The sequence below is a fragment of the Pipra filicauda genome, unplaced genomic scaffold (genome assembly GCF_003945595.2).
Source record: "Pipra filicauda isolate LSUMZ 115617 unplaced genomic scaffold, ASM394559v2 scaffold206_size1356665_pilon, whole genome shotgun sequence".
NCBI lineage: Eukaryota > Metazoa > Chordata > Aves > Passeriformes > Pipridae > Pipra > Pipra filicauda.
Genome location: NW_024104317.1, coordinates 875849 through 903452, shown reverse-complemented (window position 1 = coordinate 903452; position 27604 = coordinate 875849). Strand labels below are relative to the sequence as shown.

At 55.1% G+C, this 27604-nt stretch overlaps 4 protein-coding genes across 4 annotated transcripts; all 4 read right to left on the bottom strand.

Moving 5' to 3' along the window:
* Positions 1-2398: 2398 nt before the first annotated feature.
* On the bottom strand, positions 2399-5032 carry LOC113996810 (leucine-rich repeat-containing protein 70-like). Its single transcript, XM_027738128.2, has one exon. It carries the CDS (start codon positions 5030-5032, stop codon positions 2399-2401), a length of 2634 nt encoding a protein of 877 aa, XP_027593929.2.
* Positions 5033-9131: 4099 nt separating this feature from the next.
* On the bottom strand, positions 9132-11565 carry CPN2 (carboxypeptidase N subunit 2). Its single transcript, XM_027738038.2, has 2 exons — positions 11539-11565; positions 9132-10766 (listed from the first exon to the last, which is right to left on the bottom strand). Exons 1-2 carry the CDS (start codon positions 11548-11550, stop codon positions 9132-9134), a joined length of 1647 nt encoding a protein of 548 aa, XP_027593839.1. The 5' UTR covers positions 11551-11565.
* Positions 11566-14207: 2642 nt separating this feature from the next.
* On the bottom strand, positions 14208-15983 carry LOC113996800 (leucine-rich repeat-containing protein 15-like). Its single transcript, XM_027738085.2, has one exon. The coding sequence runs from the start codon at positions 15981-15983 to the stop codon at positions 14208-14210; it is 1776 nt and encodes a 591-aa protein (XP_027593886.1).
* An 8402-nt stretch (positions 15984-24385) lies between these two features.
* GP5 (glycoprotein V platelet) lies at positions 24386-27224 on the bottom strand. The gene has a single exon (XM_027738062.2). The coding sequence runs from the start codon at positions 26990-26992 to the stop codon at positions 25067-25069; it is 1926 nt and encodes a 641-aa protein (XP_027593863.2). The 5' UTR covers positions 26993-27224; the 3' UTR covers positions 24386-25066.
* Between the last annotated feature and the right edge of the window lie 380 nt (positions 27225-27604).

The following is a 27604-nucleotide window of genomic DNA, read 5'->3' as shown; positions in this document are numbered from 1 at the left end:
TGCCTGTGAGCCAGCTGCACCAGCCTGGCCCCGGGAACATGGGCGGCTGTATTTTCATTGCAAATTAGAAATCAATCATAGCAGGAAATTCCCGTGCTGAGAACACCCTTGGCTGTCATTATTTTACAGCACTCTGAGGTGTTCTGGGCACTTAGAAAGACATGGCCCTTTTGGGGTATTATGGGGCAAATTAGTTTTAAAGGCAGCTGTAGGAATGTTAGCCATTTGGTTTCCAGAGCCGGATGGGCACAGGTGGAGGCTGCAAGGCTTTGTGCTGCCTTCAGATACACCACCACTCTGCAAAGAGGGAACCAGCCCGCTCCGGAGAGAACACCTCACGCCTGACCCCAGCTTTATTAATAACAAGTAATTAATACGAGAGCGGACGTGCCTTGTGTCTCTGAAGACCTTTTAAGATGTGATTATGTTGTGCTAATCTCACCCCGAAGTACTTCCCTGTTTAGACTGCGCTGGGCCATTAAATATCTGAAAAGCCAGCGGAGACCCCCCCTCATTGCCCCGGGAAGTGCTCGGGGTCTGTTCCCCAGCAGCCAGGCCCCACTTTCAAACCCTCTAAATCAAGTATTAAGCCGAGTCCATCTGGACTGCCAGAAAAAACACTCCCTCTCCCTCATCTGTATCTCATTACCTGCCGTGCCAGCCCCAGCCCCGGAGCTGCTCGCTCCATCCCGCCCAGATGTGCTGCCCTACGCTCGCCTCCCGTATTTCACAGCCGTCAGCAGGACTTCAAGGAATAGCTGAAGGGCCTGTAACACTGCACAGGTTCTTAGCAAAGAGGTATATCCAGGTCCCTAATGCATAGCTGCAGGCACGTACCCTAACACAAAGCCCCTTTCCCCCTTCCCTGGTCTTACACCAGGCAAGGGAACTGGTCCCAGGGAACTGGGCACCAGGCTCAGGGTTTGCTGGCAAGGAGGTTTCTGAGCTGCTTTTCTGTTTTTCCTTGCAAAACACATGTCCAGACTATTGATTTTCAGGGACTCTCCCCTTGGGACCCCGCAAAGCCAGGCAGCCCCACAACAGGGGAAGGGCATCCAAAGGCAGGACAGGACAGAGCAGGTGCCAGTGGCAAAGGCAAGGAGTTGAAGACAGACACCTGCAACTCTAGAAACTGGAGTGACTGAATTTGGGAGCAGCTTACCTTGCACAGGGCAAAGTCAACACTGAGCCTAGAGCCAAAAAGCTACCCAGAGACCGAAATCAGGGAACAACTCCTGTGTTCATTGGCTCAAATTCTGGAATAAAGCTTCCCAGGCAAGGTTTCAGCACTTTCTGCAATGGCAGAAACCTCTCTTTTGTTGAAGTTTGGCGCTTCCCTAGGCCTTGCAGGAGCCCAGGACTGGAGGTGAAGGTGCACATCAACCCTTCAGTTGTAAGAAGCATTAGCCCCTTCCTCCTAAGCTTCCCAAGAGCCAGTGTCCAGCCTGCAGCAGGGGCTCAGCATTAGGTGAGGTCATGGTAGAAAAGTACATGGCTGGCCATGCTGAAACATCACTCTACCAGAGGGGCCAGGGCAAGCAGCACTGTCAAGAGGTTTTGGGGGACATGAGGTTTAAGAGGGGGAAGAAAAGCACATCTGTTGTCTCACTGTGTTGCTGCCTGTGGAGGGTGTGCAGCCCTGGTCCTACACTAGTCTCCAATGGCTGGCACTGACTGGGGACCCCACACTCCAGCAAGCAACAGGAACATGCCACAGCAGGTCATGGCAAGAAAAGCATTGGGATGAAAATAATCCTCTTGTCAGCCCAGAGGTGCAGGGGGGGCTTTAATATCACGGAGGAGGAAAGAGAACAGGAGAGGGGAAGAGGAGTACAGGCACTGACACATCCCGTAATATGGCACGGGGAAGAAGACAGAGTGCGGGGCAGGAAGCCTTGGCATGTCCTTCCCCAAGGACTGCAGGTACCTTCCAGGGCTGGCGAGTCGATTCGGGCCGGGGCTCCTGACCCTGCGAGCAAGAGTGGCCGCGTCCGCGGTGCAGTGGGTCCTGGCCGGCGTGGGCGGGGGCTCTGGCATTTCAGTGGCCGCAGGAAGGCGGTGGCAGCCACTGCCTGTGTCGGGATGCCATCTAGTGTCGTTTGGCAGAAGGGCCGTCAGGCAGGGACATCGCGTATAGGGTTCCAGTCTGCGAGCATCGCCGGGCGTCAGTTGGAAGGCATCCCAAAACGGCCTGGCTACTGGGACCCCTATCCTGGGAACGGCCTGGGTGTCGGGTCCCCCACCCTGGGAACGGAGTGGGTGCTGCGTCCCCCACCTTGGGAACAGCCTGAGTGCTGGGTCCCCAGCCCCAGGGATACGCACACCCTGCGGCCAACACGGCTCCGTATCCCAAAGAAGGACAACAAGTACAGCCCAGGTCACACAGGGGCAGCGAAGCTTAAAGTGGTGCCTGAGCTGGCTCGGGGGTCCCCGGATCAGCCAGAGCCTGAAGGCTCAGCAGCCTCACAGGCGGCCCGGGGCGGTGTCGTGTGTCCTGGTGAAGGAGAAGGGCGAGCATCCCCCACAGCAGCGTGCAGGCTGCCTGCAGCGCCAGCGCGGCCAGCCCCAGCGCCAGGGACAGCCGGCACTGCCGTGGACTGGCCCGCAGGGACCAGCCCCAGGCACGATGACCGCTGGGGGCCAGGGGCGGGGAGGCCGGGCAGGGGCTCGTGTGGTCTGGCGGCAAAGGGGTGGGAGGCATTGGGAGTAGGACGGTGCCTGCCGGGGCAGGAGCATGTTGGGGAGCACTGGGGGTGGGCTGGGTGCCAGCTGGGGACAAGTCCCATGTGGTGGCATGGTCCTGCTCCCTGCCTGGTGCAGGAGCATGGTAGGATGGGGAGTGTGAGGCCAGTGGGACCATGCCCAGTGCAGCAGTCGTGGGGGATGGCCAGAGTGCCATGGAGGGGGCTGAGACAAGGGAGGTTTTGGGTGTTCCCTGTGGGATGGTGGCTGGCCTCTCCCTGGGCACTGAAAGAGCAGGAGGCACTTGTCTGGTGGTGGTTGCCAGTGGTCTGGTGGGCACCAGAAGAACAGGAAGCACATGTCTGGTGGTGGCTGCCAGCGGGCTTGTTGGCACCTGCGTGGTGGCAGAAGCTAGAGTGGATGGCACAGGTTCTGGGTGGGTGGCCCCAGGAGACTGTAGGCTTACGATGGCTGAAGTTGGCACAGCTGGTGATGGGCTGGTGATGAAAGCCCTGAGCGTCACGGTTGATGATGATGGTGTGGCAATGGAGGCTGTTGGCAGCACAGTTGTTGGTGGGGTGTTGATGAAGGTCTCTGGCAGTGCAGTTGGTAATGGGGTGGTAATGGAGGCCTTTGGTATCATGGTTGTTGATGGTGTGGTGATGAAGGACTTGGGCACATTGGTTGTTGATGGGCTGTTGCTTAAGGCCTTCTGAAGCACAGCTGATGGTGGGGGGGTGACAAAGGCCTTAGATGGCACGGTTGGCAATGGAGTGCTGAAGGTGCCCTCCGTTGGGACAGCTGGCAACATAGCAGAGGTGACCACAGGTGACAGAACAGTTGTCGATGTCCTGATGGGAAAGGCTGCCAATGACAGCAAGGTTGGCATTGCTGTGGACGAGCCTCCAAGTGATGGCAAAGTTGACATCCTTTGTGATGATGTGAAGTTAAATGGCAGAGATGGGATAAAAGAAGCTGAAAGAGGCAGAGTAGCTGGGCAAATTAAGTGGTCATCCCTCAGCAATGTAACTGCTTGCCCTGCCAGATGGGGTGGGCTCTTGCATGAGACTTGGGTGGCCAATTTGATCTTCTCACTGTTACTCAGGATCCAGCTGTGCAGGGAGCAGAGGTTGCAATCACATCTCCATGGGTTACCACTCAGATACACTGAGCTGAGCTTCTTCAGGGGGTCCAGGAGCCCTCGGGGAACACTCTCCAGCTGGTTCTTTCGAAGGTTGAGGGTTTTCAGATTTGGGAGAGAAGCAAAGACCTCTTCATCCAGAGCAGAGAGCTGATTTGTGTCCAGCTGGAGGTCCAGAAGCTTGCTGAGCCCAGTGAAGGCTCCTCTTGGCAGGGCTAACAGCTGGTTGTGGGACAAGATGAGTTTTCCAAGGGATGTGAGGTTGACAAAGATGCCATCTGGAAGTGTGGCCAAACTGTTCCTGCCCAGGTCCAGCTCCCGTAAGTGTGGCATGGTGTCAAAAAGGCAGCAGGGGAGCTCCATGATATGGTTTGAACCCAGAGTCAGCAGCTTCAATTTGTTTAAACCAAAAAAGCCCTGAGGTGGGAGAACCCTGATGAGATTGTTGTCCAAGAGGAGTTTCTCCAGGTGAGGCAGGCTTCTCAGGAACATGGGTGGCAGCGCCCTGAGCCTGTTGCTCTGGAGGCTGAGCTCCAGCAGCTCCATCTGGCTGTCCAACAGTCCCTCTGGGAGGTCTTGCAACTCATTCTCATACAGCCGGAGGACCTGCAGCCGGGTAAGTTTGCTAAAAGCATTCACAGGAAGAGTTGTGATCCTGTTTCTAGACAGGTCCAAAAAGGTTAAATTGATGAGAAAATCAAAAATGCCTTCTGGAAGAGAAGGGATTGCATTGATGTGCAGGGAGAGCTCTCCCAAATTTTTCAGCCCATCAAAGAGGCCTTTGGGGATGTATCTGAGTTGGCTGTCTCTCAGCTCCAGCCTCTGTAAGCTTGGGAGGTTTTGGAAAGTGCCCACAGATAGTTCTTCTAATGAGGCACCAGAGATATCCAAGTCCCTCAGCTTGTCCAGATTATCAAAGGCTCCAGGTTCAACTGTCTTGATCTTGTTGCCAATAAACAAAATCTTGATCAGGTTGGGCATGTACCTGAAGGCACCTTTCCTTATAGCAGTGATGCTGGTTTGCACAAAGATCATTTCAGAAACAAAGGGCTTTGCAATCTTTGGGATCTCTTTGACATCATTTTTTGTCCCTCTGTAGACCTGCTGGTAGTCTTTGGGCATTTCATATGGATCTTCACCCAGGATTTGATCTTGGCATTTATGGGGATGGAAGGAGAGGAAGAAAAGGAAAAGGAAATGCTGGTACATTGTCTTGGAAAAAAAAAGGTTTAAAAAAATCAGTTATGAAGAACAAAAAACCTGTGTTCACAGCTCATGAATTGTGGCATCACACTGTTGTTCAGCTCTCGGGACTCTTCTACTCATATATCATAACTCATTCAATAAGAGAGAGACCATACAAGCAAACACACACTGCATTTAGTTGAGTTCACTGCTGTGGTACAGAGGGATGGGGAGGGAGAGCGAGCCAGCTCATGGCTTGGCACTGGCAGATGCTCCAGGGGGACAAGGGCTGGACAGTGTGTTCTCTGCCCTCCTTCTCCCATGTCTCAGCTGCAGGCTTGGTGTCTGCCTGGGTGAAGAAGGCAAAGTGCTGCTGCCCATTAGTGCTGCCCCAGTGGGTCCAGTTAGTCAGCAGGGAAACAGCCCATTCATGCAACAACAGAAGCAGTCAGCCCTGCACTTGCTAATGGGGGATCAGCAAGGGTCCCAGGAGGCAGCCAAGACCAGAGGATCTTGTGTACTCGGAATTTCCACACCATGCTGGGTGGACTTGCTATTTCCTTGCTGCTTCTCTCAGTTCAGGGCAATCATTTAAAACATGGCTCCTAAGCATCTCCTTTTCAGGATTCTTGCTAATTGCACCATATTTTGGCCTTAGTTGTGCAGCTTTGTCGGACAGAAATGAGCAGCAACCAAGCTTTAGAGTAAGGCTTGTTAAAACACTATGAAATGTCCATAGATGAACTCTTTATTACCTAAGGTTTAGGGCTCTGGCCTTGCAGGTAGAAAGTGAAGTCACTGATGCACACCCATTAGTAGAGCCCACCACTTCCATGGAAACATTTGGAAACACTCAGCTACCTCCTTAGCTGGGGTTTAACGGCCGTGAGCATTGCACTGGGATCGCAGTTTCCAACTTTTGATTTGCAGCCGTGGGTGGGAGCAGGGAAAAGAGCTATAGGTTGCTTCTTGGTGTCCGTCAAAGCTGACATGCAAAAACCTTATGTTGAGAGGGTACATTAGCTGTGAGAAGTTTGGTTTTTTTAAATGTTAAGAGCTCAGCAAATACAGGAGGCTGAAAGCCACTGGGTTTGAAGAGAAACCAATGGGAGGTGGTGACATTGGTTGTGCCGGCTGCCCTGCAGGGTTGCCCAGGGCAGAAGCCATTGCTGATCCCTGCCCATCCTCTCCTCAGGGAGACTCAGGTGGAGGAGCTGGGGCTGCAGGTGTAAAAGTGCCTGCTTCACTTCAGCTGCAGGAGCAGCACAGTGGGTGAAATGTGCAGGTGGAAACAGCTGGGTGTATGGGGATGAAAACAGACAGTTCTGAACTGCAAAGCTCTTTTAAAACCCTCAGTGTGATCCCTTGCTTGTCCCACCCTCCAGCAGTGCAGGGTCATGAAGGGGCGTCCCCATCCAGCTCATGGCACTGAAGCCTCTCCTGCTTCTTGCTGCAAGGAAACAATCAACAGCCCCCCACAGGGCCCCTCCCAGAACATTTTAAAGAACAAAAAAAGCTTTTGTATCACTTACTTGGCGGAGCACTCACAGACAAGTCCAGGCTGCAGGAACAAACCACGTGTGGAGTGAGGACACCGGATGGGGGTCCCATCACCTGGCCAGCTCTTTATCTGCAGCCCAGGCCCAGGGCCTGGTTTCAAGTGAGTTCAGGGCACAGGTCTGTGTGGGGAGATAAGGGACGGCCAGGGAGGTGGCAGCAGAGCTGTGCCCTGGTGTGGGAGGCCATGGCAGAAACCCCTCGGAGAGGACTCAGTCACGTACTCCCAGGCGTTATCTCCTGGCTCCACTTGACTAGTCACATCCAGGGAAACCTGAAGATTTCCAGGCCAGCCTGTTTTGCAGCCAATGGTCTCTGCAGTCCCATATCTCCAGCAGCATAACCCACCAGCATCAGAGGCACCACCCCCACCGACACAAACAGTAAGCTGTTTCCTTCCTCAGGATTCAGCTTATGTAGCTAAAGGTGCAGTTCTGGAGCCATTTGTTTATGCTCATAATAGTGATAACATCTGTGGCTGGACAGATATGCCGACATCCACGCTCTGTGCTCAGCCCCACAGCTCCACACCAGAGGGCTGGGGCTGAGTGTCCTGTCCTGCACCCTAACACAGGCCAAAGACCCTCCTGCAGGGACACCCAGGGCTGCTGGCTGGTGCAGGGCATCCTGTGGGAAGAAACACCCTTTTTGATGCAAAGTCTTGAACTGACTGGGTATCCATCACTTCCCAACGGGTAATTGCACTGATTGCATTTAAACATGTCTTCTTTAGTTTTCACCTGCACTTATTAAGGCTCAGCTTGTGCTTGCTGGGCTTCATTGCACCTTACTTGGCAATTTTAAAAACAAACCACTGCACATTTTCAACAGCCTTACTCCTTTCCAACATCAATGCCATATGCATCCAGGTACCCACTTGGTGCCAGGTTGTTCCAGAAGCTGCAGAGTGGCAGGAGCTGAAGTGCATGAGGGGACAGAGCTCACAACAGGATTGCAACCAGCCACCCCAGACCACAGTGTGGCAGCTGTGCCAGGGTTTGGGGAACTGCGTCCAGCTGTAGTACCCTTGGTCCAGGCTTGGAGGTGGCCATGCCAGCATCACCTGGGAGATGTCTGAAGCACAGTGGCAGTCCCCCATTTGGGAGAGACAGCAGGATGATTGTGCAGAATTGTATCTGGGAAGCAGTGTTGCCTGTCTGCATTGCTCCCAGGAGCATGGGGCTGGCAGTCATAGAACCATGTATGCTGGAAAAGATCTCTAAGATCACCGAGTCCAACTGTTAACCCAGCACTGACAAGTCCACCACTAAAACATATTCCTAAATGCCACATTCACACATTTCTTTAACCCAGAGGCTAAAGCAGGGCTGGGATCGCAGCCCACTGCCAGGGCAGGTGGGGCCAAGGGGAGACCCTGCCCACCCCAGGTGGGCAGCAGCAGGGCAGGGGCTCCAAGGACACATAGCCCAGCAGTGGGGCCGGGCCGGGCCGGGCGGGGCCGGGCGGGGCGCTCCGAGGGGGGCGGCGGGGCTCAGGGAGGGATCCCCCATCGCTGCCCGGCCCGCGGAGCCCTGTCCCTATCGCCGCGAGATGGTGCCGCAGCACCGCCCCACCACCAGACACACACGCACTTACACCCCGGTGTGTGCACCCACACCCGCTCCTCCCGCGGGAGCACCCACCTTACCTGCCACCCCCTGCGTGGGCAGCGCTGCTGGGACTCTGTGTCTCCTCTCCACGGGTCACAGAATCAGCATCACAGGATAGATGAGGGGTGGAAGGGGCCACTGAAAGTCATCTAATCCAACCTCCCCGCTGAAGTAGGGCTCCCTGGGGTGCATTGCTCAAGGCTCTGTTTAGGTGGCTTTTGAGTATCTTCAGAGAAGGAGACTCTACAGCCTTGCTGGGCATCCTGTTCAGTCACCCCACAGTAAAGTTCTTCCTCCTGTTCAGGTGGAATTTCCTGCATTCCAGCTCCAGGGCTGCAGACCAAGCCCTGGCAGGGTATGGGGGGACCAGCCAGTGGATGCCTGGGCTGGAGCTCACCTGCAGCCAGGCAGCCCATGCCCCTTGCTGGGTAGTCAGTAGCAATCACCCATGCTTCCCTTGGACACCACAAAACCATGCCCTGAGAGTTATTGTCAGGCTGCAGCTGGGTGTCTGCAGTGCCAAGGGAAGCAGGGCAGGAGGTGGGGCTGGTGGGCTGCAGAGGGCAGAGATGAGCACACCATGAGCATGCCAAAGAGCCACCTACTCACCACAATGCACCTGCACCCACACCATACCATGCACAGCCCCAGACCAGACCCCAATGGATCACATCGAGCTTCACTGCCTCTCCCAAGTACACAGGCAGATGTGGGGGAACAGAACGATTCCTCTCTCTGCCATAGGAACTGGTTGCACAGAAATAATATATACATTTTAACTATATTTGAAATATACAGGAAACACATAGCTTGGAGAATAAATACCACCAGGCCAGCTGTTGTGGAGAGCTCAGTGATGGCTGGTGATCAAGGCAGGGATAGCAGAGCAAGACTGGGTGCTGTTTCCCAGGCTGGCTCAGAGGTTTCTAGTGCAGAAGCTGGCACCTGCCTGAGCTCTAGGGCACAGCAGGGAGACCTGGCGATGTGGCCTCATTCCCGCTCTGTGCTGTGACAAGGACACTGACCTGCAGTGTGCCACAGTGGGAGTGCAGCACCCAGGCACCCTGGTACGCCGGCCCCAACCCCTGCACTTGCTCAGGAGGAGAAGGAGGAGGGAGGCGAAGGCTGAGCTGCTGGCAGCTTGTGGCATCACAGACCATGCTTACAGTGCCCTCAGGGTTGCTGTAGGTGCACTGTCCTGCAGCATCCCTGTCCCAGCCTTCCTCTGGGGGGACACCAGGTACTCCCGGGCACTCCAGCTGCCCCCGGGGGACCTGCAGCAGGGACTGTCCCTGGAGAGCAGTTGGACTGGCACAGAAGGGTTGCCCATGGATGAGGGGCTCAGCAAAGCCCTGGAGCCAGTGCAGGAGATAGGCAAGGCGGCAGTCACAGGCCCAGGGGTTGTCAGACAGCCCCACACGCACCAGCTCATCATTGGCATCGAAGAGCCCCAGGGGCAGGCGGGCCAGGCGGTTGTGGTCCAGTGCCAGGGCAGTGAGGTGGGGTAGTCCAGCCAGGAGCCCTGCTGGCAGGCTGGAGAGGTTGTTGTGGCTCAGCTGTAGTGCTGTCAGTGCTGCCAGTCCCTGGAAAACCTCAGTGGGCAGGTGGTCCATGGCATTGTGTGAAAGCACCAGGGTCTGCAGTGCTGACAGGTTGGAGAAGAGCTCCCGGGGCAGCGTCTCCAGCTGGTTGCGACCCAGCGAGAGGTGGAGGAGGCCGGGTGTGCCAGTGAAGAGGGTGGCTGGCAGGGTGGCCAGGCGGTTGCCCTCCAGGCTGAGGACAGTGAGGTTGAGGAGACCAGTGAAGATGTCGGGGGCCAGGCTGCCCAGGGCATTGTGCTGCAGCTGCAGCCGCCGCAGCCCCCCCAGCCCGCTGAAGATGCCGGGTGGCAGCTCCTCCAGCCGGTTACCATCCAGGTGGAGCTCAGTCAGCTGGCCAAGCGCCCTGAAAGCGCCGGGGGGCACCCGCACCAGCAGGTTGTCGCTGAGTTTGAGGAGGCGGAGGGCAGTGAGTGGGGCCAGCAGCCCCTCTGGCAGCTCAACCAGGACATTCTGTGAGAGGTCCAGGGCCTGGAGCTGCCGGAGTGGGTGGAAGATGCCAGGGGGCAATGCCACAATCCTGTTCCCTGGCAAGCGTAGGTCCTGCAGGCTGCATGCAGCAGTGAAGAACCCTGGCTGCAAGGAGCTGATGGCATTGGCACCCAGGGAGAGCTTGCTGAGGTTGGTCAACCCCATCAGCACCCCAAGGTTGACTGCTGGCAAGGGGTTTCCTGACACCTCCAGCTCGGTCAAGCTGGGCAGCCACTGAAAGGCACCGGCTTCCAGCTCCTGGATGTTGTTGTTGAGGAAGACCAGCTTGGTGAGGGTGGTACTGGTGCCCAGGGCCCCCCTGCGGACACTGCTCAGGCCTGTCTCCACAAAGAAGAGCTGTGTGGCACCGCCTGGCAGGCCCGCCGGGATCTCCCGCATCCTCTCGTCTGAGCAGAAGACTTTGGAGGTGTCGTAGCACTGGCAGGTATGGGGGCAGGATGGGGGCAGCCCCCTCACCAGCAGGGACCCCAGCCCCAGCAGCACGCAGATCACCAGCCTGCACTGTAGAAGGATCCAAGCCTCACCCCCTGCCTCGACAAGGCAGAAATCTGCACCCACAGGCAGGAATGGGGAGTGCTTCCCTCCCACATCTCTCCCCAGGGTTCTTACCCTCTGTCTCAGCCTGCCCTACTACAACTAGAGTGGTGCCACCCTCACCAAAGATCCCCACATCCTGCAGAGCAGTGACTGAGGTGAGACCCATGTGGGTCTGTGGAAGGAAACTGTCTTGGTGGGAACCTGTAGCCTCATGAGATGTCTCCAAGGGCACGAAGCCAGGCTCTGGGGCAGGGGAGCATGTGAAGCACAGGGCTGTGCTGCATACAGTGGGTGATGGGGACAAAGCTGAAGGGCTGCTCTGCGTTGGGGCAACAGAAGTGGGCTCCAGCAGTTGTATTTCCAATTGCCCATCGGGTACTTCTTTTGCCACAAGCAACTAGAGCAGCATTAAACGTCCCCAAGGGATATTCAGCCTGACCAAATGCCTATTCCCAGCCTATGGGAGGCACTTTTTGAGGCAGTGACCTCCAGACCTCTGCCAGTCCCTCCTTACTTGGGATACCCGCCAGTGCTGCCTCATGGTGGGGGATGTTGCCCACCCCCTGCAGACACCCCTCATCAGTGGGGCTATCCTGGACTTACTCCGACACTTGAGAGCAGCGCTGGGCTTGGCGTTTCCTTTCCACCACCTCGCTTGTTTTCAGCAGAGCCAGCAGTGGCTCCCACCCGTCCCAGGCCCCCCAAACTACCCAAGCACTGTGGCCCCACCACTTACCGAATGTGGCATCGTGGAGATGGTCAGCAAACCTGTGCAGGTTTGCAGGGATGCTGCTTGCTGAGATGGGACAGTGTTTTCTGGGGCGGATGGGAAGCCAGCAGACGAGCTGTTCCTGCTGGGGCGGAGCTGCCCCTCACTGCTTATCGGCAACAACAACCCGTGTCCTTGGAACACTTTGAAAAATAACCCAACCCTGGAGGACTGGAGGTGAGGCCAGAGGCAGCCGCCCGTGAGCATCCTGGCAAGGAAGTGGTGTCTTGGCCCCGGACATCCACTGGCCCAGGGATAGTGGCAAGGGTGGCTCCAGTTCCACACTGAGGTCAGCAGGCTTGCTTCCAGAAACCCCCTAGGAGAGCCCCAGGACTTTATTAAATCTCACTGGGAAATGATGCTAGAAGCATCTGTGTCACGAGAGAGGGGACCAGGCACAGCTTAGCAAGGCAAATGAAGGTTGGACTTTATGATGTTAGGGTCTTTTCCAACCTTAATGATTCCATGATTCTGTGGGGAGGGGACCACTGTGGGACCATCATGGCGACAACAGGTGTTTTGCATCCCAGCCAGCAACGGGATGGCAAGGGACCCATGGACCAGCTGCACTCACTAGGAATTTCAACCTGCCTGGGGAAGCAGCACACAGTACCGTAAGGGCTGCATTGCAAGGGCCTGTATTGGAACAGGGCAGGGGGGCAGCACCATGGAGGGTCAGGAGGGGGGGGTCACTTTACTGCTGGCCTGATGGAGCAGACAGTGATACACAGAAAAACTCAGCTGACACAGTCCAGCAGCAGCCAGCTCTGAAGGGAGCCAAGCAAGCTCCTCCCCACCCCAGCAGTGGATTGCACAGGATGCAGTCAGTGTCTCCATTGAGAAGCTCCTGTGGTCTCAGCTCACTTCAAGAGCCATTTGCTGCTGCTGGATGGCTGAGCCCTTCTTAGTCCCTCACCCCAGGCTGGAGTCCAGGGACCAGCAAGGACTCTGCAACAGCAATCCACTAATCTTCTCCCAGCCCCACCAGCCTGTACGGGCTTTCTCTCAACACTACAAAAACTGTTTAGGAGTGGAAATCAAGCACAGCCCCTGTCCTTGTTGGGCCATTCCCCTGCTGTACACCATGGAGTGAATAAACAGTTCTTGGCACTGAGGGTGGACAAAGGTACTTTAATGGAAAGGTCACACATCAGCACCCAATGGCCCCATGACACAGTTCTGTGCACCAGCGTGAAGCTGCTTGTGCCAGCACTGCCTCCTGAGGTACTGTGAGCAGCCAGCACTATGGGATGGCCACTGAGTGTGACCCTTGTCCCATGGCAGCAATCCTCAGGCAGCCTGGTGCCACTGCATGGAGGTGAGCTGGACTCCTCTGTGGCTATGCTACAGCTGGAGAAGGCTGGGTGTTCACTGGATGCAGGTGCTGGGCGGGCATGGTGTGGCACCCATTTATGAATTGCAGAGCAGCTAGTGCTTGCTGACCCCTCCACTGTGTGCTGCCAGCATTCCCACTGCCCAAGGGCTGTGAACAGACAGGGAGACTGGGCACATACAGGCAGGGCACTCAAGAGAGGAAGAAGAGTGTGAAGAAGCTTCACCAAGCAGAAGAGGAACAGGCTGCTCACTAGCTAGTGGAGGATGCATGAGGTATCGAGGACCAGGGATGGGCTGCAGCAGGAGCAGCCCAAACATGCTCCAGGTGCCCAGGGACATAAGCACGAGAGTCTCTCCCAGGCCCTGCAGACACTTCACACCCATTGTCCCACTCCTCTAACTCCCCCTGCAGTGGGACCAGTGCCAGGCCCCCCAGCACCTCATGGGCCTGAGGCAGGGCCATGGCACGGTCAGCACCAGCGTGCAGTGAGGGCTGGGGGGCTGCCCCTACCCCACTGACGCCAGCACACTGCCCCGTGACTCTCCTGGCTGGAAGTGCAGGAGGGGAGCAGGAGGATGCCGGGAGCAGGAGAGGATGCTGGCTGTGCTCTGGCATGCCCTGCCTGCAGGCAGGGAGGGCAGCTGGGACGCGGCTGAGACACTCAGGGTGTATCAGTCTGGCAGCAGCCCTGCCCCGCGGGGAACCCTGCCCGGGCACAGGCGAGTGACGGCGCAGCACAAGGACACGGAGCTCTCCCGGGGCGAAGGTGCTCGCTCGGCACGGCCTGACGGCTCACACTGCCTGTCCAGGCAAGGGCAGGGGGAAGGCACGACAGGGGCAGAGGATGGGGAAGAGGGGCTGGGCAGGGGTGAGGTTAGCAGGAAACACGAGAGCAGCAGCACTGCAGGGAAGGATGCAAGCTGAGTGATGGGGAAGTCCTGTTATTTGGGGTAAGCACCATCATTACCAGGCTGTGGCTCCTGGCTCAAGGGATCCCTCTCAGCACCTCACACCCTAGCTGCCAGATCTTGGGCAAGGAATGAGCACAGAGGATGCGCTGGAGGCAAGAGGGACTGGAGATAGAGGGCAGCCACAGGAGATCACCCAGGGGGATGCCCTGCTGCAGAGCAGGGGCAGGGCAAAGCAGAGAAGGACAGTGGTCGGTACATGCAGCATAGAGGGTGATGCTGTCCCATCCCAGTCAGCAAGGGCAGCTGATGCAGAGCCACTGTCATGTCCCTTGGCCCCACAGAGAGGGGATGCCCCATGAGCACCTCTCCCCTTAGGGTCTGCTGGACACTCAGGCTTCATTCGGTGCCTTCATCCTCATAAGCACGACCTGGCTCTTCTTCCTACAGCCATAGACCACCAGCGCCACCAGAGCAGCAAGCAGGGCCACACACACCAGCACGATGACTGCCACCACCACTCCACTCTGTATGCGTGTCAGCCCCCACTGCCCTCTCTCCTCCTCCTCTTCCTCCTTCTTTTCCTCCTTCTCCTCCTCCTTCTTTCCCTCCTTCTCTCTCTCCTCCTCCTCCTCCCGTGGGGAGATCGGCAGCCCCGCGGGGGGCTCCGTCCAGGCGCCCTCTGGCGATGCTGCCTCAGAGCTGTGAGCAGGAAGGTGGGTGCTGGGATGGGGGGAGGCAGTGGGGGACTGAGTGTCGAGGAACTGGTCCCGTGGCAGCTCAGCGATGGGGGTGCCCAGCAGGGCAGGAGGCTGGGCACACAGCGGGGGTGTCTCACCCACCTTGTGGGGATTGTCCTCCAGCCAGCCCTGCAGGGGCAGGATGCCCTTGTCACAGCGCCAGGAGTTGTTGTGCAGCCTCACCTCTCGTAGGGTAGTCAGGGGGGAGAAGATGCCGGCGGGCAGGTACTCCAGGGCATTGAAATGCAGCTGCAGGCGTTGCAGCCCAGGGGTGGCCCGGAAGAGGCTCCGCGGCAGCGCCTGCAGCTGGTTGTGGTGCAGGGAGATGTTCTGCAGCTTGGGCAGCCCCTCCAGCACCCGGGCATCCAGGCGGCGCAGCGCATTGGAGTGCAGCGACAGCTCCAGCAGCTCCCCCAAGCCCTGGAAAGCCCCCGGTGCCACCGAACGCAGCCGGTTCTTGCTGAGAACCAGGAGCTGCAGCTGGGTGAGATTGCTGAAGACACCAGTGGGGAGGCTGGAAAGCTCATTCTCGTAGAGCCACAGCTCCCGCAGGTTGGGCATGGGCCCAAAGGCACTGGGGGAGATGTCCCGCAGGCGGTTGACATGCAGAGTGATCTTGGCAAGGGAGTGCAGGGGCAAGAAGATGCCACTCGGCAGAGTGGTGAGAAGGTTATTGGACAGGTAGAGCTTCTGCAGATTGGTGTTGTGCACGAAGAGCTCCGGGGACAGTGTCTCCAGCTGGTTCTGGTGCAGCCCCAGCTCCTGCAGCTCTGGCAGCCCATCAAAGGTGCCCTCTGGGATCTGCCGGAGCCGGTTCTCGTAGAGCCGCAGCACCTGCAGCCGTGCCAGCCGCTCGAAGGCCCGGGGCGGCAGGCGGTCGATGTTGTTCCTGGCCAGGTTGAGCTTGGTGAGGCTGGTGAGCTGGTCGAACACCCCCTCCTGCAGCTCCTGCAGGTTGTTCCCATGCAGCTGCAGCTCCTTGAGGTTGCTTAGGTGGGTGAAGTGGGAAGGCTCAACCTGGAGGATCTGGTTACTGGAGAGAAGTAGAGACTCCAGCTTGTCCAGAGGCTCGAAGACCTGCACAGGGAGCTCCTGCAGCTTGTTGCTGGCCAGGCTGAGGTAGCGCAGGTCGGGCAGGTGCTGGAAGGCCCCAGGGCTTATGTGGGACAGGTTGTTCTTCTCGATGCGCAGCCCGATGAGCAGGGAGGCGTTGCCAAAGGATGCCTCACCCAGCTCGGTGATGCGCGTGTTGATGATCTGAAGGGTCATGGCATTCGCAGGGATGGGGCTGGGGACCGTGGTGATGCCGGCACCAGAGCATTCCACCTGGGCGCTGCGGACGCACTGGCACTGCTCTGGGCACTGGCCACTGGCCAGCTGGATGCCCACCAGCAGCAGCAGCCACCGCTGCCAGTCTCCCTGCTCCATTGGGCCTGCAGAAACAAAGGTGGGGGGTTCAGCCCCTGCAATTTCCCAGCTCCCAGGGCCACTGCCAGGGGTGGGTGCTGCTTTCTCCCTGCAAAAGGCCACCAAGTCTGTGGCCATTCCATCCCCAGCATGGCAATGAGGCAGAGGAGGGCAGGCAAGGAAGGTTGGGGGCAGGCAGGGCTTGGCACAGCCCAGGCAGGAGTGCAAAGTGAGACAGAGCTGGGGGCCACACTGCCTGGCTGCCATACCACAGCTATTAGCGGCATCCCTGGCATCCCACCTCTCTTGGCTCCTCTGGCAGCCGGGAGCATGGTTTCCTGTTTTACAGAGTGTGATGAGCTGTTGCCAGCAGCACTGCCTCCTGGCATGGCCAAACAGCCCAGACCTTGACCAGAGCCAGCCTGGGGCACCCACAGCCACGCAGGACCCAGGGTGCTGGGTGCTCCCCCCGGCATCCAGGAGGGCCCTTCCAGCTCTGCCTTGGCAGCGAGCGGCCCTGAGCGTCTTTTGCAGAGCCAAGAGCAGTGCCAGCCCCCACTGCCCAGGCACGCTTTAGCTCCAGTCCTGCAGGAGCTTGGGTCAACAGGACCCTTGCCAGCTCCCCAGCACAGGCTGGGTACAGAGGTGGCCCTGTCTTCACCCCATTCCCAGCAGAAGGTCTGAGCCCTGGCTGATTTTTGCCATGAGAGCAGGGTGTCTGTTGTGGGCACCTTTTGCAGGCTGGTCCCAGGGGTGGTGCCCAGAGAAGCAAGAGCTTTACAGAGAAGTTATCCATTCCCCCATAAGCACAGACACCATGGACACCCTCTCCTCCCTCCCTAGATTAAAGCAGCAGCCTTGTGCCAGGCTGGCATGGAGCAGCCCCCCTCTAACAGCTTTGAGGGCACAAGGGAGGGGGAAAACCTGAGCACAGCTCAGTCAAACAGGCGAGTCCAGCAGCACAGGGGTGTGGCCACAGTGCCCCAGCTGGCACAGCACCCTGGGGTGCTGGAGCACAGCCCCTGCCCCCCTCCCTGCACTCCCTCCAAGGAACATGCTTGCTCTCAGGCAGGGAGGAACCCTCCATAAGCCAGCAGTTTATGTTTCCCATATGGAAACAATCTGCATCCAAGAACAGCTTTGTTTATAGTGAGCCATTTATAAACTTCCCCAAAGGCTCAGCACATCAAAAGCCCAGCTCATGTCACTCCCTGGTAATGCAGTGCAGAGAGCATCCATACTGGAGAGACCTTCAGGAAAGGCAGCTGGAAACAATTGATCTCCCTTTTTCTTCTAGGGACAAAAAAATTACAGACCAAGAGGCCAAATATTCCCTACTGCTCAGCCCCTCAGCATCACACTGCTCCTAACATTAGCCCCCCAAAATGTTACTTTGCCTCCCTTAATTTTCTCTGTTGATAATTATTTGAGATACATTGCCCGTGTAACTCTCTCAGCTCCCACAGTGTGTAAGTGGTCTCACTTTTTTTGGAGAAGCCTTGCAAGATAAACATCTCCATCAAAACAAAAGGTGCTGAACATGCAGATCCCACCAATGCACCACCAACCCTCGGAGCTGCCCTGGGAGTCCCCCAGACCCGGGGCTGCTCACAGGGGCAATAGCAGAGAGGAGACTTACCCGAGTGTCCTGCAGCCACGAACGCCGAGTGAGCACAGCCCCGTGCTGGCAAGAGAGCTGAGTGTGGTTCACGCTTCCCCTCCCAGTATATAACCCGTCCAAATCAATGAATCAGCACAGGGGCAGTGTCGAGGTTAGGGAAAGCGCTGGAGCAGAGCTGCTTCCAACTCCTATTTCCTCGGCAGAGCAAGCATCTCAAGGATGGAGTTTCCCTCTCCTGAACCCCCGTGCTCTTGTTTGAAGACAAGAAGATGGCCCCATGAACATGCTGCTCATGTCAGCCAGTGTAGCAGCTCAGCCCCAGGAACCCCCCTGGTCCCCAGTGGGACGGCTGTGTGCCTTCACTGGCACACTTCACACCAGGGCTGCTCCATGGCATCACCTCAGCACAAACACAGAATTTGTCTCCCCATCTGTGGCTCCTGCAAGTGTCAGGACCTCCTGCCCAGGGCTGCTGGCACAGGCAGACCCCCAGTACACCGACCCTGCCCATGTCACAGCTCTCATTTCCCCTACAGCCACAGATGCAAACAGGCCAGGCACCCATGAGCACACACTCCAGGCTCTGTCCTGTGAGCACCTCAACCAGCTCTGCCAGGAAACAGGCACCACGCCAGGGCCAGTGGCTATGCAGGTGCCAACCAGGGGTCAGGTTGCTTCAGAGAGCCCTCAGCCTAAGCCAGAGCACTTCCCAGTAGCCATGAGGAACACTTGGGCACTGAGGAACACCCATTGCAGGCATCCCTGCAACTCCAGAGCAGCACACACTGCCATCCCCCAGGAGCTGCCGCTGCTCTGGACCCTCAGCAGTCCTGACACACAGGTGATGGAGCCTGGCACACAGGGGTGTTTGGGAAGCATCCAAGCCATCCCATCCACTTCTTCAGGGGCACCTGATGCCACCCCTACCCTGCCCCCTCCAGCCCACATGGGTACACCAGGGTGCCCTTGGTCCCCACCACCTAGCCCAGGTCTCCCCACCCTGCCCACCTCTCCAGGGCTGTCCCAGTCCAGCAGCTAACGGGAACGGATATCCTTCAGGAAGCAGCTGAGAGTCACCACACGTGGCCCCTTTGGGCTTCCTGGAGCCAGAGCAGTCCCATGCTAACCACGGGGCAGCTGGAACTTGCCTGACCACATCTAATCCCGCCTGAGCCCACCCATGTTTCCGCCAGTTGGAGCAGCCCCTGCTCAGGTCCCAGCTGGTGCTGACAAGCTGCTCAAGATGAGAACAGCATGGGGCTGCTGCCAGAGAAGGGGGAGGAAGGCGGCCCCCATCCCCACACCGCAGTGTGTCGTGCTGTGAGGGGTGGGAGGGTGCAGGGCAGTGGAAGGGACAGCAGTCCTGTTCAGAGAGGGGACCAGACCAGGATAAACAGCAAACTGCAGGGATGGAGAGCAGAGTTCCCAGACAGTCTTGGAGGGAGGAGACAGGGATCGTGGGAAGATGGTAGGGAGTGGGACCTCAGCTAGAGGCAACTGCCACCACTGCCATAGCCCCAGCTGCCATAGGACATGCTGGATGGCCATGGACCCCTTTCTGGCTGGGGAGTGAGTATGGAGGTTGAAACAACTCCCTGGCCACGCTCTCTGCCTGCTCCAGGGCAAAACCCAGACATTTGGGCAGAGAGGAAGGGCACTTCGAAAACACCACCCCCCAAGTGCTCTAGCTCACACTCTATTGACACAGCAGATTTTCCCAGAATCATGGTTCCCAAAATAATCTCCCTGCTTTCTTGACAGCAGTGCAGCCGGAGGTCAAGGCTTGGGAGCTGCCCACTCCCTGCAGCCCTGGCATGAGAGCAGGGCTCTGGCAGCCTTATCACAGCCTTATCAGGCTCTGTCTGCCCACTGCCAGCGCTGCTGGGCTCCTGCCCGCTCTGACTCACCCAGAAGCACACAGCTTTTTAGCAAGGCAACAGAGAAACTAAATCCCAGTACTTCCGATGCCCAAGCCCAATTTAAGAGAGGAATGTCTGGTTCACCTCCTTCCAAGCAGTGCTGCCCCAGGGATTTAGTGGTGGGTACCCTCAAACACCCCGCCCCAAGAGGGGGGTGATCAGGTTATGATCCCTACTGCCACACAGAGTGCCCAGAGTTTCAGAGAAGTCCAGTTAACAGCCCTGACAAAAATCCACTGGCCTCTACCTGGGCCTTGGGAACCTGGCTCTGGCTGGGAAGGATGACTTATTTTCAAGACATTCCTAAAAATAAAGGCACAAGCCCGTGCACCACTCCTGCAGCTGGAGGTGAGCGCATGGGAGCTTGGCTACTCACAAGGCAGAGAAGCAGAGGGTGTGAGAGCTTGGGACAGCAGCACAGACACACCCCACACATCTGGAGGGGAGAGGCAGCTCCCAAGACAGCATAAGGATATGACGGAGGGTGAAATTAGCATTTTTGCAGGGAGAGGCTACTCCGCATAGCCAGGAGCTCACACAGCGCTGGATGGGGTGGACCAAGTCTCCCAATGCTGGGGGAAAGCCCCACGTCCAGCATTGCTCTGCGGACCTTTCTCACCTCCAGCCACACCAGCCAGAGGCTGAACTCCCCTGACCAAGCTTGGGATACTGTGGAGCCACTGCCAAATCCCTGCACCTCCAAGGAGGCTATGGAGCCCCAGAAGAGCAGTGTCACTTATTACTGGGGAGGTCTGCCTTGCTACAGGACAGAGTACCAGTCCCGTGTCTGTCTGTCCGTGCTGGCATTGCTCCAGTACATCTCCACGGCGAGGGTGGCGGATGCAGCAAAGCTGAGAGTCTCTGAATCACCAAGGGACTCGAGACTGCTTGGAAAAATTCATGTAATCGCTAAAATTAGTAGCTTGTGGGCTTGGCTGGGAGAGTGCATTGTTCATCTGCCAAGCAGCTGAGCACACTCATCCGCTCCCCGCAGCCCCTGCTCCCCCCTCAGCCCCTGCTCCCTGTACACCTCCAGCTCCTGGCTAAACTGGCACCCTTGGTGGGATGGAACGTCCCCAGGCCCCACCACTCCCCACAGTGCAGTGCTGGGACCCCCCCAAATTACTTTCCACTGCTGTAAAGTGCCAGCCCCATTACAAGAAACCCTCATGTTGGCCCCTGGTGCTCGCAGAGACCGGCTCACCCAGGGCATCAGGCCAAACACTGCTGAAGTGGAGGAGGAGGGTGGAGGGCCGGGCTAAGGGCCATGGAGGGGATCCTCCCCATGTTCCAGTGTAGTGGAACACCTCTGGGTCTGAGCCCTGCAGCAGGACCCACAGGCTCAAGCCAGAGCTGAGAGGTGAGGAAAGGGGCATTAGTTCCTCAGGGACTGGTGCTGGGGCCCCCCTACCCCTTAGAGAAGCACCAGTAGCCCCTACCTCACCCCATGCCCACCCTAATCCCCTGAGGAACCCAAACCAGAGAGCTCCTCAATAGAGGAAATGATCAAGCCCCAGTGGCATGTTCAGCTCCCTGCTCAGGGACTGCAGGGCCAGATGATGCCCTCTCTGCATCTGACCCAAGGGATGGGGTCATCCTGCTTTCCCTGGGAAAGTGCTTATGCAAAGTGGGAGCTTTGGGAGGGAGCAGCAGCCCTGGTCCCTCCAAGATGGTCGCAGGGATGGCCATCAGGCTAACCTCCATCCGAGCACCACCACAACCCTCCTGGAGCTCAAGGGAAATGGCATGTAGGATCTCAAGCACCAGTGGGGTTCACCCCACCAGCAGAACCGTCTCCTCCAGACTCGGCCCTGGCCCGAGCGATAGCAGAAGCACGCAGGGCTTGGCACAGGCTCAGGGCAGCACTAGGCTGGAAGGAATGTGGGGCTCGCAGCCAAGTCCGCCTGGAGAGATAATCCGAAGCGGAAAGAGCTTGTCCGATGGGCTCTGAGAGGGGGGAAGGACCGGCTGGAGCAGGAGGCGATGGCGTGGGGCTTGTGCACTATGAGGTGTTTGCTGGACCAGCTTCACCCTGTTCTCCATCTCTGTAAAGCCCCCCCAGGCACCAGGAAGGGCCCCAGTGACCTCTTCCCAACATCCGAAGGGGGAAGGGACCCCATCTCTCCCCAGGGGAAGGTAGCAGAGGAGTGTTCAGCAGGCTGCAGAACTGCTGCCAGCCATCACTGGCTCCCTGCCCCAAGCTTTTCCCATCCAGAGAGACACAAAGGCACAGCTGGAAGCCTGGCACGTCAGTCCTACAGCAGAGATTGCACAAGAGGGGCTGAGTGGTGGGGGAGTGGTGGGGGATGGCTCCGGGTGCTGCTGGAACAGCAGCCCCCCACCCTGAAGTGAAGTGGGACTTGCCCCGTATAGCCCAAGCAAGAAGCTGTGCCAGGGTTTATCCATTCATAAACACCCAGAAGAGAAGGGAATGTGAACCCAGACTTTGGCAATGAAAACGGAGGCATGACACCTCCTTAGCTTGTCTGTTCCTAGAAGGGACAAAGCAGGAGCTTCTGGGCCCCTGACCACTGTGAGAGTCTGTAAACACTCACAGCCCCAGCCTTGTCCAGAGGGTATGTGCCTTTGGCTGCGTCTCCTCCCAGCTCCTCTGTCATCCATAGGAAATGCTCTGATATCAGGGCTGCCAAGTCAGCAGCCCCAGGCAAGACCTGCTGGTCCAGGCCTGGCGGAGACACAGTCAATGCTCCATAATGTCAGGACCCACTTGACCAGGGATTAGGTACCTCCAGCTCTTCCAGCCCACTGTCTCCCCAGCCCAGCCTGGTGGCAAAGGCTGGGCAGTAGATTATGGAGGTCTGGGCTGCAGGGAGGGAGAAAAACCTTTCCTATTCAGTGGCAAGGGATCGGTGCCTTGAGGCAGCAGCCAGGCAAGGCTGCCCAGAGGGGGTCTGAGATGCATCTGCAGTTTTCCCAAGAACCCTCTGCTGCCTTCCTGCTTGCCTCAGCTGCATCATGCTGACCTTTTTGCCTCTCCGGGAAAAACAGAGATGGAGTATAAATAAGGATATCCTTGGATTTTTCAGGCCAGGGAATTTTGCAGGAAGGGCTGAGCTCTGTTGGGCAAGAGACAATGAATCACAAGCACTCAAAACAGGACACCTCAGAGGAAGAGTTAGTAAAACACCCCAGGCTCTCATTGCTCCAGCCTTTTGTTGCCTGATGACTTCACTTCCCTGTCTGGCTCAAGCATGGGGAAAGCCCGATGACAACATATGAGGAGGAATCATCCTCCTCTTAGCACTTGCCTGTGTGCAGCCGCCTGCCAGAGCCCCCACGTGCCAGAGCCGGAGATCAGTGACTTCATGTGGGAGCCAAGGAGCAGCATGGGGGCCCAGCTGGCCCCTCTGCAGGGCTGGGGTGGCCAGAGGAGGGTTCAGAAAAACAGCAGCTGGTGCTGCCCCACTGCCCTCCCTGAGGCCAGACATCAAGGTGTCGTACGCCCACATGGCGAGCAAAGGGGTGCTTTTCCTTAGAAATCAGATACTGTGCATGCCTGGAGCCAGGAGAACATTTCCTTCTCCAAGGAGAATGATCACCAGCATGGCTTGTAGAACCATTTTCTTGCTAGTCTTGATTATACTGATCTCCTGCTGCTGGAAGCAGATGCCTGCGTGGCACCATATGACAGCGCTGGAGCTGGCACAACACTAAGTGGTCATTACAGCTGTCCAACAAGAACCTAAATTTGTAACAACTGTCTCCTTTTAAACACCAGCATGCAACCACCCAGAGCCACCACCAAGAGAGCTTCCTCTTAGTTTTGTGCTTCTCTCAAATGTATTGCAATAAAAATTCTGGAGCATCTGTTTTCTGAATCCAGTCACAGTTTGCTTTGCACCAGTTGTAGTGACTGGCATTTCTGCTTCTTTAGAGATAGCTCTAACTGCCATTTAGCCAGGCTTACTAAATTGTGTTAAACCTCACAGCAAGACAATGGTCATTTCACACCACAGAGTCACATTTCTCCTTTCACAGCCTGGAAGAGGAATTCAAGCCGAGCAGCAGAATGCCCTGAAACAAAGCAGAAATACTTTATTCTCACTGCCTAGAGTAACACACAGAAGGGAACCAGCCACAAATCTGCAGCAAATGCAAGCTTTCTTCACCTCAGGTCTGTATTGTGCCATTTTAAGGCCATCCAGAAACGCCCTCAATAGTTAGAAACTCAGTACAACTAAAAAAGGACTCCTGGAGTACAGGCTCTCTGGCCCAAGGAGCCGGGGAACCACATCCAAAGGTTTTCAAGCACAACATCAGAGCTTTTAAGAACAAGCTAGGTCACATAATTAAAAGGTAATAGTTAAATCCAAGAGCTACCAAAGCACAGGCAGTCTGACAGCTACCAGTCTACTTACAAACTAAAATATTTATATAATTCAAATAATAATAAGCATTTTGGTATGAAGACCAAAACCCACATTATTGCCTTGTAGTTGTCTTTGCATATCAACACTTGAAAGGCCTGGAAGTCAGGGAGTAGCACTATGTAATAAGATAAAAAATAGCCAGACTGAAAATGCTACTGCACACTCCAAGCTGATGGAGTTGTGTACGTTCCCCAGTCAGCTTCAAAACAGTGGTGACACTTCAGGGCCCTCAGTTCAGGCAGGCTCCCTGCTGCTTGGCTGCATGCCTGTTTGGCTAGCCAACCCAGGAGAGATCATGCCTTTCTCTCCCACCTCAGCCAAGACCAGCTCCAATCTAATACATTCCTGTGAAGCCCAGCCTCAGTTCTGGGCATCTGCCTGTTATTCTGGTTTCAAGATTCCCTGCATCACACAGCCAGTAACACCTTGCTTTTTTCAGACCACTGGCCAAAGTTTAAGGATGAAAGTGTTTACTTCAAATTCAGAGCTGTAGTAACTTTACAAAGTTTCCAACTCTCCCCCTCCCCAGACAAACAATAAAGTACATCAAGATTATACTTCCTATCTCACCATCTTCCTCTGCTGTTAGCTTTAAATGGTACCCCTTCCTCATGCCACATCATGGAAAGGGGCTGAGGACAGAGAACAAAAGCTAAGACACTTGCATCGTACCATTCCACCCACACTCCCATTGTTAAAAGGTCCTCCCCAGCATCTCCTCCCAAAAATACCATTTGTTTTCTCAATAAGGAGACAAAACAGGCAGTATAAGGCATAATAGCATTTGGAGTACTTTGGGCACTCTCTAAAGCACAGTTAAAGCCATGTTCCTGTGTAGAGCTCCCTATGTTAATGCCACCCCACTGGAGCAGTGTGAGCAGGCACAGGGCTGAGGGCCAAAGCAGGAAACCCACAGAGGACATGTTGAGGTGACCACAGGCACTTTCAGCTCTCCCTCTGGGTTCCTGCACCAGATGCTGTAGCAATGTACAGTGATTACAGCCACTTCTGGCAAAAACTGTGATGTACATAAAAGCATATTTTCATTATGCTGTAAAGCCAAGGTCTTTATGATTCTTGCTATGAAGATTTGTAATCCAGATCTGAATCGAGTATCAATTGCTTAAACTGCATCCAAGGCAACGCTTCTAATCCTCTCTTGGGTTATATGCTCTATCTTCTTAACAATCTTATCAGAACTACAGGCTGAGCAGGAGTATTTTTGGAGTGCAAGAGTTGCCTGGTTTTACCCATCACATACAGACTGAGCACAATGGTTACAGTCTGGAGTGCTAAAATCAAACTGTGAAGGCACAAGAATAGCTGGCAATAAGCAATTCTGGTATTAAAATAGGGTTTAGCACTCCTGTGGGCTGGCAACTCATCCCACCAGACAAGAGTAGTTAAATCTGTTCCTCTGACACTGTCAGTTCGTGCTATGACGCTGGGAGAAGTTTGTATTGGAACATCTGAGAAATGAAACCCAGGCTGTCCAACATCTTCAACATGGGAGTAGGTAAAACCTGGAGTCTCAGGAGGAATTGATGTGGGTGTGCTGCTTTCCATGTCAAACACTGCTGTTACAGAAATCTCCCAAGATGATCTTAACTGCTCCGTTACAGGAGACGTCAAGGTCTGGGAATAAGTTGAGCTGAAGGTCTGATACGTAATGGCTGTGGTTGGCAGGCACTTTGGGCCATCAATGGTTAGAGCCACAAGAGAAATATTCTGCAGTGCCAGTGGGCTGTTGCACTTTAGAGATGGCACATCTTTAACTATCTCCATGCTCTTTTGGAGCCACTCTCGGAAGCCAAGAATTTGGCAATCACATTTCCAAGGGTTGTCGTCAAGAACAACTTCTTGCAGCTCAGGTAAAGCGGCAAAGAAGTCTGCAGGAAGAGACTGCAGCTTAGTACTATTCAGGTAAACCTTCTGGAGGTGCTTGAGATTATGAAAGAGGTCTCTAGGAAGAACCTCAAGCCTTGTATCAAAGAGGGAAACGTTCTGCAGTTTCTGAAGGCTCAGAAATATGCCCTCTGGCAAACTGGAAATATTGTTTGTATGCAGAGAAAGGCCTCGCAGTTCATTCAGGCCACTGAACACGTTCCTTGGAAGAACCGTAAGCTCTGGATTAAAACTCAGCACAAGAAGCTCTAAATTTGTCAAGTTACTGAACACAAAATCTGGTATCGTTGAGAGCTTTGTGTGATACAGCCACAGGCTACCAAGATGCCTCATTTCTCCAAACAGTATTTCTGGAAGAGACTTCAGTGGGTTCCTGTATAAGGTCAGTTTACACAGATCATGCAAGTGCAAAAAAAGCCCAGAAGGCAAAACCTCAAGCTTGTTTCTGGAGAGCGTCAGGCGCCTCAGTTTGTGAAGACAATGAAATGCATCAGGGGCGATGGACTGGATGTTATTGCAATGCAGGAAGAGTTCCTGCAGCTCCGTCAGGTTATCAAACATACCAGACTCTATTGACGACAGCCTGTTAAAATATAGCATCAGCTTCTCAAGCCTGGCTAATGCACTGAATATATTTCTAGGCAGTGCTGCTAAGTAATTTCTTGACAAGTTCAGTACTTTGAGTTTGGTAAGATTCTTCAGCATGTCACTAGGAAGTGCTGTTAGTTGGTTTTTGTTCAAGTACAGTTCCTCCAAACTAGCTAGTTTGTCAAACAGATTTTCCTCGATGGATTTCAACCTGTTACTTTCGATGATCAATTGCTGAAGCTGCACCATGTCATCAAACACTTCTGGAGGAAGCTCAACAAGCTTATTATCTAGCAGTTTGAGGATTTTTAGATTTCTCAACCCTTTAAAAGCCATTGGTGAAACCAGAGAGATGTTGTTTGAAGACAAGATGAGATGCTGCAGTTCCACCATCCCAGAAAAAACATCCTGCAAGTACGGCACATTAGTGTTCGTTATGTGGATTTGTGTCATGTTGCAAGGCAGATTTAAAGATGCCAGGTCTTTTATGTGGGGACCCGAGCAATGAACTGCATTTTTTGAAGAGCAGTCACACTTCTCAGGACAAACCGATGCATCCAACTGGAAGAAAAGCTTGATCATCAGTGACAAACGGAACACCAACATCCTTGTTGAACTGCCAGAAACATTAGCTGTTACAAGAGATAAGAGAGAGTCAGGATTTGATCACAAGTAGTTAATAACTTAGCAGCTCACAAAGATGTGTGATTATATCATAAAACCTGCAAATGTGTGCAAAATTTCTCCTGGCTTGAAAGCAAACTTCAAAATCTCTGTTACTGCAAATATTTATAAGCTGCTCAGCTTACACTGAGAGGTACAGATAAAGGTCTTTTGTAAATCAAGTATTCCTTGTTTATGTTTGTACTAGTCAAGTATAAAGAAAGCATATAAAAACCATGATGAAACTCTAAGTAGTCATAAGATATGTATTTATTTGAACAGAAAAGCATTACAAAATCACAGAATGGTTTGGGTTGGAAGGGACCTTAAGGATCATCTAGTTCCAACCATGGAGTGGGAGGGACACCTTCCACTAGACAAGGTTTAGTACATTATACTAAAGTACATGCAGAAAATCTTTTTTAAAAATTATCAAAAGGTCCTGCACCCACAGTATTTTTCTATTGTGGGTTATCTGAGGTTTAAAAATAAAGTTTAGCCTGCAAAAACAGATAATGGAGGTAAAAAGGGCATCCTATATTTTAAGTGGCAAAA

Coding starts and splice junctions, on each gene's coding strand:
- LOC113996810 (XM_027738128.2), bottom strand. CDS start 5,032: ATGTACCAGCATTTCCTTTTCCTTTTCTTCCTCTCCTTCCATCCCCAT.
- LOC113996800 (XM_027738085.2), bottom strand. CDS start 15,983: ATGGAGCAGGGAGACTGGCAGCGGTGGCTGCTGCTGCTGGTGGGCATC.
- GP5 (XM_027738062.2), bottom strand. CDS start 26,992: ATGTTGGTGTTCCGTTTGTCACTGATGATCAAGCTTTTCTTCCAGTTG.